Source organism: Sander vitreus, chromosome 5, assembly GCF_031162955.1.
Source record: "Sander vitreus isolate 19-12246 chromosome 5, sanVit1, whole genome shotgun sequence".
Lineage (NCBI taxonomy): Eukaryota > Metazoa > Chordata > Actinopteri > Perciformes > Percidae > Sander > Sander vitreus.
Window position 1 is genome coordinate 9,110,245 of NC_135859.1, and position 14,098 is coordinate 9,124,342.

The 14,098-nt window shown below is 39.1% G+C and overlaps 1 protein-coding gene across 1 annotated transcript in view; it reads left to right on the forward strand.

Annotated features, from left to right (window-relative positions):
• The first annotated feature begins 3,612 nt into the window (after positions 1-3,612).
• The window catches only part of abca2 (ATP-binding cassette, sub-family A (ABC1), member 2), a 176,862-nt gene continuing 166,376 nt past the window's right edge, over positions 3,613-14,098 (forward strand). Inside the window, exons 1-2 of the mRNA XM_078250330.1 lie at positions 3,613-4,070; positions 5,346-5,439. Coding sequence (XP_078106456.1) covers positions 3,981-4,070; positions 5,346-5,439 — 184 coding nt within the window. The 5' untranslated portion in view covers positions 3,613-3,980. The remainder of the gene's footprint in view (positions 4,071-5,345; positions 5,440-14,098) is intronic.

Consider the following 14,098-nt stretch of genomic DNA (forward strand, 5'->3'; position numbering starts at 1 on the left):
ACATTTACTCTGGCGAGTAAATGTTTGTATCAAAATAGTTCTGTTTTTCAGTCTTCATTTGGTCTGAACTAAGTACGTCATTAGTGTGACTTTTCCCCTAACTTTATTGATCACCAGAGTACAGTACATGTATTCTCATCATTTAGATTCACATTTTGTTAGTGTTTTTTTGCTTACTTTCTGGTGCTTCTGTGTTACTAATGAATGTGTGGCTAATAATATATCATGCATATAAGAAAGTATTAAAATGATGAATGTAATGCTTGTTCGGAATGTCTCTATGGCAATAAGTGACAGATGCTGCCAGCATTAGCTACCTTAGCTCAGCCGCCAAAACAAAAATCATAAATAAAATATTTAAACTAAATCAACAACACATTAACAACATGTTGACAACACGTAGACAACACGTTGATTTTTCACACGTGGACAATACGTAGACAACACGTTAACAACACATTTACAACATGTTGACAACGCGTAAACAACACGTAAAAGACATCGTTAATTTCACATGATTTTGAGCCATAGACCACATTAGACCAGGTCCAGATCCAAAACTAGTATACCTAGACTTGTCAAATCTGGACTAAATTATCCCAGAGAGGCTAAAGATTCTTAAAAACACAGTTTCAGATTTGTGAAAACTTTATTCTATTTGTGAAAATGCAATAAAGGGAGATTTCCCTGTTCTTTTTCATGTGTAGACCACATAAGACCAGGTCCAGATCCAAAACCACTATACCTAGACTTGTCAAATCTAGACTAAATTATCCGAGAGAGGCTAAATATTGTTAAAAACACAGTTTCAGATTTGTGAAAGCTTTATTCTATTTGTGAAAATGCAATAAAGGGGATTTCACCGTTTTCTTTTTCATATGTAGACCACATTAGACCAGATCCAAATCCAAAACCACTATACCTAGACTTGTCAAATCTGGACTAAATTATCCCAGAGAGAGATCTGAAACTGTGTTTTTAACAATCTTTAGCCTCTCTGGGATAATTTGGTCCAGATTTGACAAGTCTAGGTATAGACCCTTTGCAAACCACGTCCACGTGACGACGCCATGACGGACGGCAGAATCACCGGAAGCACAAGCTAAACAAGTACAAGCGGAAAGTTTCATTAGTTTCAATGAGTTTAAAATAAATAACACTAAATAAACTGTAATAATAATACTATCTTCTTCTTTATGGCTTCTTCTATTGAACAACAAGTTGTGCCGTTATCAGTCATGGTAGGGCATCTGGTAGGTGCTCACAATAAGCAGTATTTGGAGAAGTCAGAGATCGCAGGATTGGATACCGACCCTTACCTTCTTCTTCCCTCCGTTTTCACGGACCTCATTAAATCGCAGAGTCTGCCCGACTTCAGTCCACACGATCTGTATCACTATGTGGTATACGGGGTATCCCCATACACTGGTGCTGATCTCAAAGCTTTTAAACACATCAAGGATTATTATGTGGCTAATAGTTAGCTAGCTTTACCTTAAGAGTGATTTAATATGGCCAGTTTGTGATACATTAAATATCGAAGGAACCTTAGAAGTGTGTTCCCCTTGTTAACACAAATACTCAAACCAGACATAACACGAAGCCTACAGAAGCCCACTGCACAACAAGAAATAACCATTTTATTATATGAGCGAACACAAACACATACGCGTTTGACTTGCCGTCTGTCTACAGCATAGCTCTTCCACCGTCCGTCATGGCGTTCATAATTCGTGCGAGTCTATAGTGATTTTGGATCTGGACCTGCATGGTCTATGTGGTCTACATATGAAAAAACTGGGAAATCTCCCTTTAGTGCGTTCTCATAAAGACAATAAAGCTTTCACAAATCTAAAAGTCTGTTTTAAACATAATTAATAATTTACCTTAATGACTAACACGCTTTCAATACATTAAGAGGTTAAAAAAACAGAGGATCAGTCACTCAGCATTGTAAGTTATGTTTCTCTGCTGAATCAGACACTATAAATCGGAAGCTAACTTCAGCTTTAAGTTTCCCTTAAATTTCCCCTTAACCACCGAATCGGAAGCTGCGAATCGGAAGCCAACTTCAGCGTTGTTAATTGACCTGTGTACACTCATTGCCCAGACCTTTTGTTTTATCCCTGACATTCTGTTTATGTTTATTTTTTTTTTGGGTCTGTAGACTGTTAAAAGGGTCATTCCAGAATTGGAGGACAATTTAGGCATCCATAATTTTGAAAAATTGGCCCTTTATTTTACTATTTTTTATTATGTATTTAAAAAAAACAGGTAATATAAGATTAAAAAAAAAATTTGTTTTTTTTTGTGCTCAGTGCAACCCTGTGTATTGAAGGAGATTCAACCCTGTTGCTCTAATTATGGTAACAGGGTTGCAAATTAATGCTAATGTTAGCTTTTTCTCATGAATAGAAGCTAACTGTTTAGCTAGCTCTTACTGTCATCTTTAGGACAAACTTACTTATGTAACAGAAGAAAACCTTTAAATTAATTTGTCTTATTCTGATAATAAGTGTAACAGGGTTGCATTGGTTAGAGTGACACATTCAATCAAGGCTAAAAGTTGTATAATAATATGAAAAATCGAAAAGAGAACATACCTTTGTTCTACCCATTCTGGTGGCAAACTACTTAGTGATGGCATTTCACTCACTGTTTTTTTCTTCTTCTGCCAGGCTAAATATGTTTCGCTAAAAGGGTTGCACATATGTTGTGGGACATAACTTTATTGCAAAATTTCTATTATATGAAATATTTCTATCATTTAAAAAAAAAAATTAACAATTAAAAGAGGCATATATAAACAAAATCATACAAAAAAAGGATATTTAAAATGTATTTTAACAGTTGTATTTAACATTCAATTTGGTCATCTAGAAGGTGGGACAAGAGAAAAATGGCACTTAAGTGGGTGCTAGAGACTTATTTTTTATTTTCGATGAAGATATTTTTGGAAAAAAAATCTTCAAGTCTATTTATATTTAGTCTCTGTACAAGTGTTGTTTACACAATTACTGCATTTTTTGTATATTGTACATAGATTATTTGAAATTTCATAGGTGGGACATGAAATGTCCTCCAATTCTGGAACGACCCAAAAACTAAATGTCCCTTTTTGGGTTAAATAAAGTAGTTTGAACCTGAACTGGAAATGTATCTTTGCTATATGTTGGATTCACATGCATGTATATTTTCAGACATATTTTAATTTTGAAAAAAAAAAAACCTGCACTAACTCTGAGGACCCCCTATGAGTCACGTGACGGATCCCCTGTTGAAGATCTCTGATCTAAATGAAAAAACACTAAAATCACTGGATTCAAAATTTCAATAAGAATTTATATGTAGCCTACACAACATTCTTAATGTTTGAACACATGCCATAGATATTCTTATTGTATTTTAAAATTGGCCTGTTGAAATTCCTTATACGTCATTGACCCACATAGCAACATAACTCAGAAATCTGGGCATATGGCTCTGATCACTTCCTTTAAGGCAAATATGCGGTAATGTTATCAAGAGCGTTCTCTTAATACATCCATGTAAAATTCAGAGGGATTTTGGCCAGGCCGGAAGTGTACGTTTTCAATACTCGGGTTAGCTTAATATCAGGCTGTGTCCACTGGTTTCCTGCTCCAATCCAGACCACTGCACTGCTAAACGTAACGGATTCCGTAGGAGAATCTACCCGGAGCACCACTGATACATCCAAGCCACAGACAGAGACAGACAGAGGATGACAGACGGAACACAACAGTCCCGTTACGACTTTTCCTGCCAGTCACTGGCAAATAGGCATTCTTCAACTAACTGAGTAACGTCAACGTTAGCTTAATATTATTCATTATTAGCCAGCCCGACGCATTTCAGCACCATTACAGGCTCGGACGGAATGCCTGCAACGGGACAGAATTTCCCCGGTTATTTAAATGCAGTCCTAGGCCACCGCACGTTATGCTAGTTTGGTAAATTTAATGACAGCAGAAGTGGGAGGCAAAATGGGATTCCTGCACCAGCTCCATCTCCTGCTGTGGAAGAACATCTCACTGAAAAGGAGGAGTCCGGTAAGACAACACTTTAGTTCACATTAGTCTATGAAATTATATAAAAAGGGACAGAACAGCCGTGTCTGGTTGTTCGTGTCTTTGAAGAGCAGACGGGCGTCGATCCAGCCTGCACTGCTGCTCCATTTCCCGCAGACTTTATTTGGGCTAATTCTACCAGCACCTGTCTCTATCTGCAAATGTTACCATCATGCGTTAGAATAACACCGCAGTGAGCTTAATATGGAGCATGATGATAATGTCCACGCAGGTTTATTTGCCGGGGTGTTGTTGGGATGCAGATGCCTGTTCTCTGTATATCTCACACTACTGTCAAACAGGTTGTTGTTTGTGGATAAACAACAGTAATTCCAGTCTATGCTTATTTTCTTCAATTTGAAAAAGGCCTATACAGTGTAAACTCAGGGTGTGTTGTAATCAAGTGTTTGGATTATCACAGTGGTGTAGTCTAATTTATTGTAGTGGGTATAGTGTAGTGGGTATACTGTACCATATCTATATCTCTATATATATATATATCTATATATATATATATATATATATATATATAATTAAAGTGGGGGTCTGGGTGTCCTCCCCCAGGAAATAGTACTTTATGAAAACCATATGAATGTGTGTCCCAGGCCAGGTTAGGAAATTAACTAACAATATGAAGATCAACAAGACTGACACATATGTTCAAATTTGATTCATTCAATAAATTATTATTTTTTGTCTTAAATCCACCAGCCATTTTCATATTATACCAACATTTGCAGCATCCTGAGCCTTTTTGGTAAGGTTACTAGGAAAACTCAGCCCAGAGTTATTTTATTCTCCCCCAAATAAGTGTCCTTTTTATTTTTAAAGACAAAAAAAAAAATCGCAACTTTCATTGTCTCCGCAACTTCATTGCAACAAACTCAAAATCAGGCATTTTGGGCCACAACAATCTCAAAAAAAGGCCGTGAAATCCTGGAGGGACTGATAATATTGTATGTGGCATTTTCTTTTGTGGGGTGCAAATGTTCCACCAAAACAAGTTCCTTCCCGAGACCATTTTGTTGTGATGTAATGAATCGATATGTGACAGTAGCCAAACTCAATCTATTCCACAGTGTCAATCCATGAGCAAGGAGATGGGAACCGACAAGGAGAGTTCTATGGTGAAGAACCATGACTGAGGTCGACCTTGCTACAGGATCACTGTGCTGAAGCTGGACCTGGCTTTGGCCAGGTTTTTGATTGGAAATGCAGCACAAATAGTCTTGTTAATTTTGTCCTTTTCTTCTCCAGTGGGTGCTGTCCTTTGAGATCTTCATCCCACTGGTCCTCTTCTTCATCCTCTTGGGTCTGAGGCAGAAGAAGCCAGCGATTCCTGTCAAGGAAGGTAGGCAGACATAGTAAAACATGGACGGAAACAGCAGGAGTATTGTCTTATTATATAAAATCTACTCTAAAAGGATAAACGCTTCCCCAATAAATTTATTTACTCCTGTTTGAGTAAGTTTGGTAATTTTGGGATGGGTCACTATGGGACTTTCACTAAGGATTTGTGGCCCTTTTTAGGTGCTAACATTTTTTACATTTTTTTTTACTTTTTTCATTTACTAAAGGACCACAAAGATTTTGTGCCAGTCAATTCGAAGAAAGACACCACAGATTGCATGTTAGGTCTCATGGGATATGTATTTTCAAGCTTTTGTGTTTTGATTTGTGATATTTTCTGTTTATTTAAATATCGAGACCAAAGAGTTCTCACACTGAGCTGAACTATTCAGGCCTGAGGACATTTATAGGCAAAAATTGACTTTTTGTCATAGTGCCCCCTGCTGGCAACAGGAAATCAGCCTTATATGACAAACATCATCCAATTTACATGAAACTTATAATGTGATACTGAGCTGCCCCCTATACTTTAACCACGCCCACATACTCAGGCCACGCCCCTTTTATAACATTTGAACCGTTTAAGGTAGAGTCTTGTGTGAGGTATCATTGAACTCAACAGAGAGGTTCTTTTTGATTGGTGATGGTTTGACCAAAACAGGCCATTTTGTGCGTTTCGCCATCAACAGGAAGTGGGTGTAACTTGAGTGTACATTGTCCAATTGGTTTGAAACTTTTCATGACGACATATACATGCCGATATTGGCTCAAAGTCACATAGTGACAACAGGAAGTAGGCCTAAAAGTCACGGTGCTATACTTTAACGAACTCCTCCTAGAGATTTCATCCGATGGACTTCAAATTTGGTCTGTACCATCTCAACACCTTAGAGATGAAAAGTTATTAAAAGAAAAACTTTTCGTCAATCGGTGTGGGCGTGGCATGGCGGCCATTTTGAGTGTTTAGCAATGAACGAGAAAGTGGCTGTAACTACAGTGTACATTGTCATATCTGCTTGAAATTTCCCACAATCAACAAGAGTCCAGGCCTGAGGACATATATATATATATATATATATATATATATATATATATAAATTTGAAGTCAATAGGAAGTGGGTGTAACTCAAGAGTACATTGTCCACTTGGCTCAAAACTTTACATGATTCATAAGACTCAAAATTCACTCAAAGTCATAGCGCCCCCTAGTGGCAACAGGAAGTAGGCCCAAAACTATAGTGCTATACTTTAACGAACTACTCTGAGAGATTTCATCCGATGAACTTCAAATCCGGTCTGTGTCATCTAAAGACCTCAACGATGAAATGTTATTAAAAGCAAAACTTTTTGTCCAACGGCCATTTTGAGCATTTGAAATGAACAAAGAAGTTGTATATCTGCCCGAAATTTCTCACAATTGACAGTCTTGTGTGAGGTATCATTGAACTCAACAGAGAGTTCCGTTTTCATTGGTCATGGTTCGGCCCGCCCCCTATGCTTTAGCCACTCCCCCTTTCACAGCTAATGAACTGCATGACGTAGAGTCTTGTGTGAGGTATCATTGAACTCAGCAGGGAGTTCCCGTTTCATTGGTGACGATTTGCAGTGTCTGAGTGCCGTGCAAATGCACGGTCGCAAGGAGCGGCGTCCGCCACTAACCCCGACGCGCGCATAGGAGCGAGGGCCTGTCCAACGCTGCTTGCAGCTTTAATTGTATTTTGTGTCTGTTAAGAGGCACAAAGGCACTCTTTAAATCATGCCTCCACAACTGCCGATCTAGCTAAGTTGGAGCTCTACACGTAGTTGCAGCAGTTCCGTGTTACTAGCATCGATTCGGCTCGTTTTTTTTTGTATCGACAGTACTAGCATATTTATAGCGATCAAGATTAACGTAAAAATTGGCCAGAATTCTCCGTTAAATAATTAACAGGTCTTAATTTTCCTATGTCCATGCAACACTACTTTTGTAGTTCTTTCTTTCGCTAGTCCAAATATCATTTTGCTGTATTACGACTACAAATCAGAATCAGCTTTCATGTTATTGGCGCGAGTCACTTTCGGATTGTACTACAGATATAAAACAGATTTATTCTTCAGCTATGAAGAAGTGCAAGTTTAGCGATACTGAAAAAAATTAATTTAGGGCTTAGTTTATGTTGTGATAAAGGTCTTAAATTTCATTCATAATGGTTTTAAAAAGGTCTTAAAAAGTCTTAAATTTGACTTGTTGAAACCTGCAGAAACTCTGTAAGAAGATTGGTGCCAATATCCTTTTGGTATCTCCAGTACTGATGGTTTCAAGAAAGTTATGAGAAAAAGATCAAATCCATATGTGCAGCTGTTTGGAAGGAGAGAGTAACGGAGGGTTGAGGGGATGGATGGTGGAGGACTGTACAGGTAAACTGGTGTTAGAATGACATCTTCTGTCCTTCCTCCATGTTATCCTTCATTGTGTTTTAAATAGAGAAAGTGAATGCTGATTCAAGTTTACCTAGATCTGCCTGCAGTCATGAGGATATTATGCAGTTCTGTGCAGTATGGCCATGCATTTGAAATAGGCAAATGCTTATTTTTGCTGATCTGCTGCTGTTTCAAATATGTGATTTGCCTCTCACCATGTGCTGTAGCATTTGTGTCCTTTAGTCACCTTTTAATAATGTGTTGCGCTGTCCTTGAGTTAATTTTGTTCTGTTTAGTTCTCAGTGCACCTGTAGCCATTGTAGCACCCAATTTATTTTGATGCTCTTTTTTTTTTTCTAAATTTTATTTATGCAGATTTTTATCTATACAGGCGCACATAATACAAACAAAAAAAAGACAGAAAACCAGACAATTAAAAACAAAACAAAAAAAACAACAACACACAGCCAGCACTTACTCATTATATGGAAAGAAAAAGTATAAATATACATGTCGATTCACTGAACAGATGTCCCAGAAAGTCCACTCACACAGATTGAGTCAAGGAGGCCTGAGCCGGAGGGGAGTGGCAAAGTCTCAGTATGGATAACTAACGAAAGTTTAAAAAAATTAAAAATACTAAAACAGTGCTGTGCATTTAGGTCCCAGTTTGTGGTCTATCCTTCCTGATGTATTCTATGAAAGGGCCCCAAATCTTCTTGAACTTATCTTGAGAGTTAGACATGGAAAACTGAATTTCTTCAAGATGTAAACAGGAAACCATCATACAGAATTTCTTCAAGATGTAAACAGGAAACCATCATACAGAATTTAGTCAGCCACCAATTGTGCAAGTTCTCCCACTTAAAAAGATGAGAGAGGCCTGTAATTGTCATCATAGGTACACTTCAACTATGAGAGACAAAATGAGAAAAAGAAATCTAGAAAATCACATTGTAGGATTTTTAATTAATTTATTTGCAAATTCAATGCAAAAATAAGTATTTGGTCACCTACAACAAACAAGATTTCTGGCTCTCACAGACCTGTAACTTCTTCTTTAAGAGGCTCCTCTGTCCTCCACTTGTTACCTGTATTAATGGCACCTGTTTGAATTTGTTATCAGTATAAAAGACACCTGTCCACAACCTCAAACAGTCACACTCCAAACTCCACTATGGCCAAGACCAAAGAGCTGTCAAAGGACACCAGAAACAAAATTGTAGACCTGCACCAAGCTGGGAAGACTGAATCTGCAATAGGTAAGCAGCTTGGTGTCAAGAAATCAACTGTGGGAGCAATTATAAGAAAATGGAAGACATACAAGACCACTAATAATCTCCCTTGATTGAATCTCCCCGGGGCACCATGCAAGATCTCACCCCGTGGGGTCAAAATGATCACAAGAACGGTGAGCAAAAATCCCAGAACCACACGAGGGGACCTAGTGAATGACCTGCAGAGAGCTGGGACCAAAGTAACAAAGGCTACCATCAGTAACACACTATGCCGCCAGGGACTCAAATCCTGCAGTGCCAGACATGTCCCCTGCTTAAGCCAGTACATGTCCAGGCCCGTCTGGAGTTTGCTAGAGAGCATTTGGATGATCCAGAAGAGGATTAGGAGAATGTCATATGGTCAGATGAAACCAAAATACAACTTTTTGGTAAAAACTCAACTTGTTGTGTTTGGAGGGGAAAGAATGCTGAGTTGCATCCAAAGAACACCATACCTACTGTGAAGCATGGGGGTAGAAACATCATGCTTTGGGGCTGTTTTTCTGCAAAGGGACCAGGACGACTGATCCGTGTAAAGGAAAGAATGAATGGGGCCATGTATCGTGAGATTTTGAGTGAAAACCTCCTTCCATCAGCAAGGGCATTGAAGATGAAACGTGGCTGGATCTTTCAGCATGACAATGATCCCAAACACACCGCCCGGGCAACTAAGGAGTGGCTTCGTAAGAAGCATTTCAAGGTCCTGGAGTGGCCTAGCCAGTCTCCAGATCTCAACCCCATAGAAAATATTTGGAGGGAGTTGAGTCTGTGTTGCCCAGCGACAGCCCCAAAACATCACTGCTCTAGAGGAGATCTGCATGGAGGAATGGGCCAAAATACCAGCAACAGTGTGTGAAAACCTTGTGAAGACTTACAGAAAACGTTTGACCTCTGTTATTGCCAACAAAGGGTATATAACAAAGTATTGAGATGAACTTTTGTTATTGACCAAATACTTATTTTCCACCATAATTTGCAAATAAATTCATTAAAAATCCTACAATGTGATTTTCTGGATTTTTTTTCTCATATTGTCTCTCATAGTTGAAGTGTACCTATGATGAAAATTACAGGCCTCTCTCGTCTTTTTAAGTGGGAGAACTTGCACAATTGGTGGCTGACTAAATACTTTTTTGCCCCGCTGTATAGACACTTCTTGAAGCAAGGAGGGGAAGTTGACTTCCACTCCTTTAGGATAACCCGTTTTGCAATGGTCATACCAAACATGAGGGCTTGTTGTAAAGCGGCTGGAAGAGCCAAAGAACCGTTGGAACAGCCCAGTATCACTAAGAGACAGTCAGGAACCAGTTGTCTATTATAAACAGCACTGTACAAACTGAAAATGTCAACCCAGAACCTTGAGAGCTTAGAGCAGGACCAGAAAAGATGCCCAAGAGTTCCATCAGCTAATTTGCATTTATCACAAGAGGGGGAGACAGCAGGAACAATTTTGTTCAGTCTAGTCTTGGAATAGTGCAACCTATGAACTACTTTAAACTGAATGAGCTGAAGTCAAGCTTTAATAGAGCATGCTTTTGTCCTGTTTAACCCTTTTGCCCATAGCTCGTCAGATATTACTTCGCCGATGTCCTTGATCCACGCCTCTTTAATATGAAGAGAGGGGGTTGCCACAACGAAGAGGTTAACAAACCGAGAGATCAGATTTTTCGAGGTGGGAGATCTGGTCATAACATCAAAAAAGTCATGTTGCATGGGGGCGCATCTAGGCGAGAAAAAGATTGCTTGACAAAATTCCTAATTTGTAGATAACAAAAAAATTGATTAGAAGGGAGTTTGAACTTAGCCTGGAGCTGGGCAAAAGATGCAAAATGATTATCAATGTAGAGATCCCTGATAGTAGTTAAACCTTTATCTGACCAGTGCTTAAAGAGAGTATCCATCACACCAGGCTTGAAACAGGGGTTCTGACATATGGGGGCATGAATTGACTTTTCTGGGAGGTTCAGAATTCCCTTAATTTGCTTTAAAATTTTAATCGAGATGCAGAATAAGAAATTATTGCAAAGCGATTTAATCTTAAAATCAGGATTTGAGAATAGAATGGCTGACAAGGAGGCACCAGTAAGTGACACAGCACTACTAAGCTCAATCTCAGGCCATCTAGGGCCGGGTCCGCCCTCCTGTACACCCCCAGCCGTGGGCTGATTGCAGAAAACCCATGCTCTGGCGTTACAGGCCCAGTGGTAATGCAGAAAAACAGGCAGGCCTAAACCACCCTCCACAGTGGGCTTCTGTAAGTGGGCCTTTGAAATACGGGGGGGCTTGGAGGCCCAGACGAAGGGCATGATAATAGAGTCTAACGTCTTAAAAAAGGAAGAAGTGAGGAAGATGGGCACATTCTGAAATAAATAAGTAAATTTAGGGAGCATGACCATTTTAACAATGTTGACAATCAATGAAAGGGGGAGAAGTTTCCATTTATCTATCATACACTTGAGCCTGTCAATCAGATCCATATAATTAAGTTTAAAGAGAAGTTTTGGATTTCTGGGGATGTCAATCCCCAGGTAAGAAAAGTGGTCATGGGTGACTCTGAAGGGCAAATTGAGAAGAAAACTGGAGTCGAGACTGTTAGACAGAGGCATAAAAACAGATTTCTCCCAGTTGATAGTAAACCCAGAGATATTTTGATGCTCTTTGTCTTTGTTGTTTTACTTCACCTTTGTCTCGTTCTGCTGTTCTTTCTTTCTCTCTTTCTCTCTTTCTGGCTGTGTTTGTTTCCTATGCGTGATGCATGTTCTCAATGTGTTGGATGGACCAGTGTGTAAGTTTTATTATCACTAAATTCTATCCTCACACCTGATCCTGGCTGACATGATATATTAATGAAGATATTTTGATCTTTTTGTTAACTTAACCAGGGTGTGTTAATCCTGTTTTGTGGTTGTGTTTCTCTGTTTGTGTGCATATAAACTATATTTCCCCTAACCCTGATCCATACTATGTATCATGAAAGGCCATCCTTATAACCCACACAATTCAGTCACTCAGCAGCTCATACATTTATTTTTAGGTATTTTGGGTCTCTTCCCTTTAAGTCATGGATGTAGAAGTGGATACATTGTCACCAGCCAGCTTGTCACTACGCTGCTGTTGTTTTTACCTTTTGAGTAAGTGTGTGTGTGTGTGTGTGTGTGTGTGTGTCATAATGGCAAAATGTGGTCCTGCAGACACCTACTGTAAGCACGAACTTCCACAGAAGAGGTTTTGAATACTTTGCAAGGTGATTATATTTCTGTTGTCTGTCTGCGGACAGATTTTGTCAATGCGATAGCGTCACAACTGTAAAAGATACTGTCACAAAACTTTACAGGTGTGTAGTTGAAATCAAAATAAAGGCAGAGTTCTGGGAAATGGGTGTGCTCTGAGCAAGGGTGCTGGAAGTAGGGCTGTAGAAAGTAGGGAAGGGGCCTGGGCCCTGGGTGACTCCAATTTCCTGATGTTAAACTCAGACAAAACTGAAGTTATTGTACTTGCCCCCCAACATCTCTGCAGCTCGTTATCTAAGGGTATAGCTACTCTGGATGGCATTGATCTTTGATCAGAATTTATCGTAGCAGTGCTTCGGCTGTGCTTTGCCCCAATATAGTCCCAAGTCAATATCTGCCTAGGAAATCGTCTAGTCTTAATCTGCATTGCTATTTGTACTCGTGAATACGCAGGGCACAAGAGGTAATTAGGTTGTTTTTTTTTGTTTGTTGGCTCACTTTTACTCACAACATGCTAACCGGCAACAAAGGATTCCATTCACTACGCTAAGATAAACTAGACTAGACTAAACTAGACTAAGACAATGCATGCACTGACACAAAAATGCGTTTGCTCACCTATCTACATCTAGGGAAGACGGTGAATAACCCTATTTCAAAAAAACTGTGGCGTGTTCCTTTTAAAGCGTAACTTTCGCCATAATGCAACCTAGGGACTTTTTGTAAATGTACCCAAGTCAAACTTTTTTTGAAAAGCATATTTAGGATGGAATCGCCACTTTTAAGATTTACCGCATTTTCGTTTTTCAGTCAAATGGCCTTTTGAATGGGAATGCTAGGGGCACTTTTATGCTAGCCTCAAAATAGCAGTATAGTATAATAGCAAAAAGTATCGCCAGGGGCTCTACACCTTAACGAAAGCATTGACAACATTGTTTGTGTACCCAGAGTTTACTAAAAAGAGAGGTTTTGAGCAACTCACATTAGCAGTTGTTGTTTACGCTATCCGCCATTTTCCCAGTCAAAAATAAGCGATCACCGAATGCGAATGAACGGACTCCATAGGAGGAAATGTCATTCCTATATGAGGCTCCTTTTTCAACAACAAGGTCAATATTGTGTTTCACTAACGACAAAACAACGAATTATCCATGCATTTATATGGAACTAAGCTTTTGGAGCTTTCCATCTTTACTCTCCTCCCTCGACTATTTTTGACTGGCTCGATAGACGGCGACCGGAAGAACAACAGCTACAGTGAGTTGCTCAAAACCTTTTTTAGTAAACTCTGGGTACACAAACAATGTTGTCAATGCTTTCATTAAGGTGTAGAGCCCCTGGTGATACTTCAAGCAAAGTTTCATGTTGTGTCGAGCCTTCTTAATGTTTTAAAAATAGCTATTTTGAGGCTAGCATAAAAGTGCCCCTAGCACTCCCATTCAAAAGGCCATTTGACCGAAAAATGAAAATACGGTAAATCTTAAAAGTGGCGATTCCATCCTAAATATGCTTTTAAACGAAAGTTTGACTCTGGTACATTCACAAAAAGACCCTAGGTTGCATTTTGCGAGAGTTACGCTTTAAGGTAGAATTGACGGAGCTGTCGCTATTCTTATTCATATAATTATTATAAATTCACACTTACCTTTTGGCACATCCTCTTACCACCCCCACATTTCAAAGCAAATATTGAGAAATATGAGCATGTGACAAATAAATATTTGAATCATGTTCTAAGAGGTGCCCAATTCAT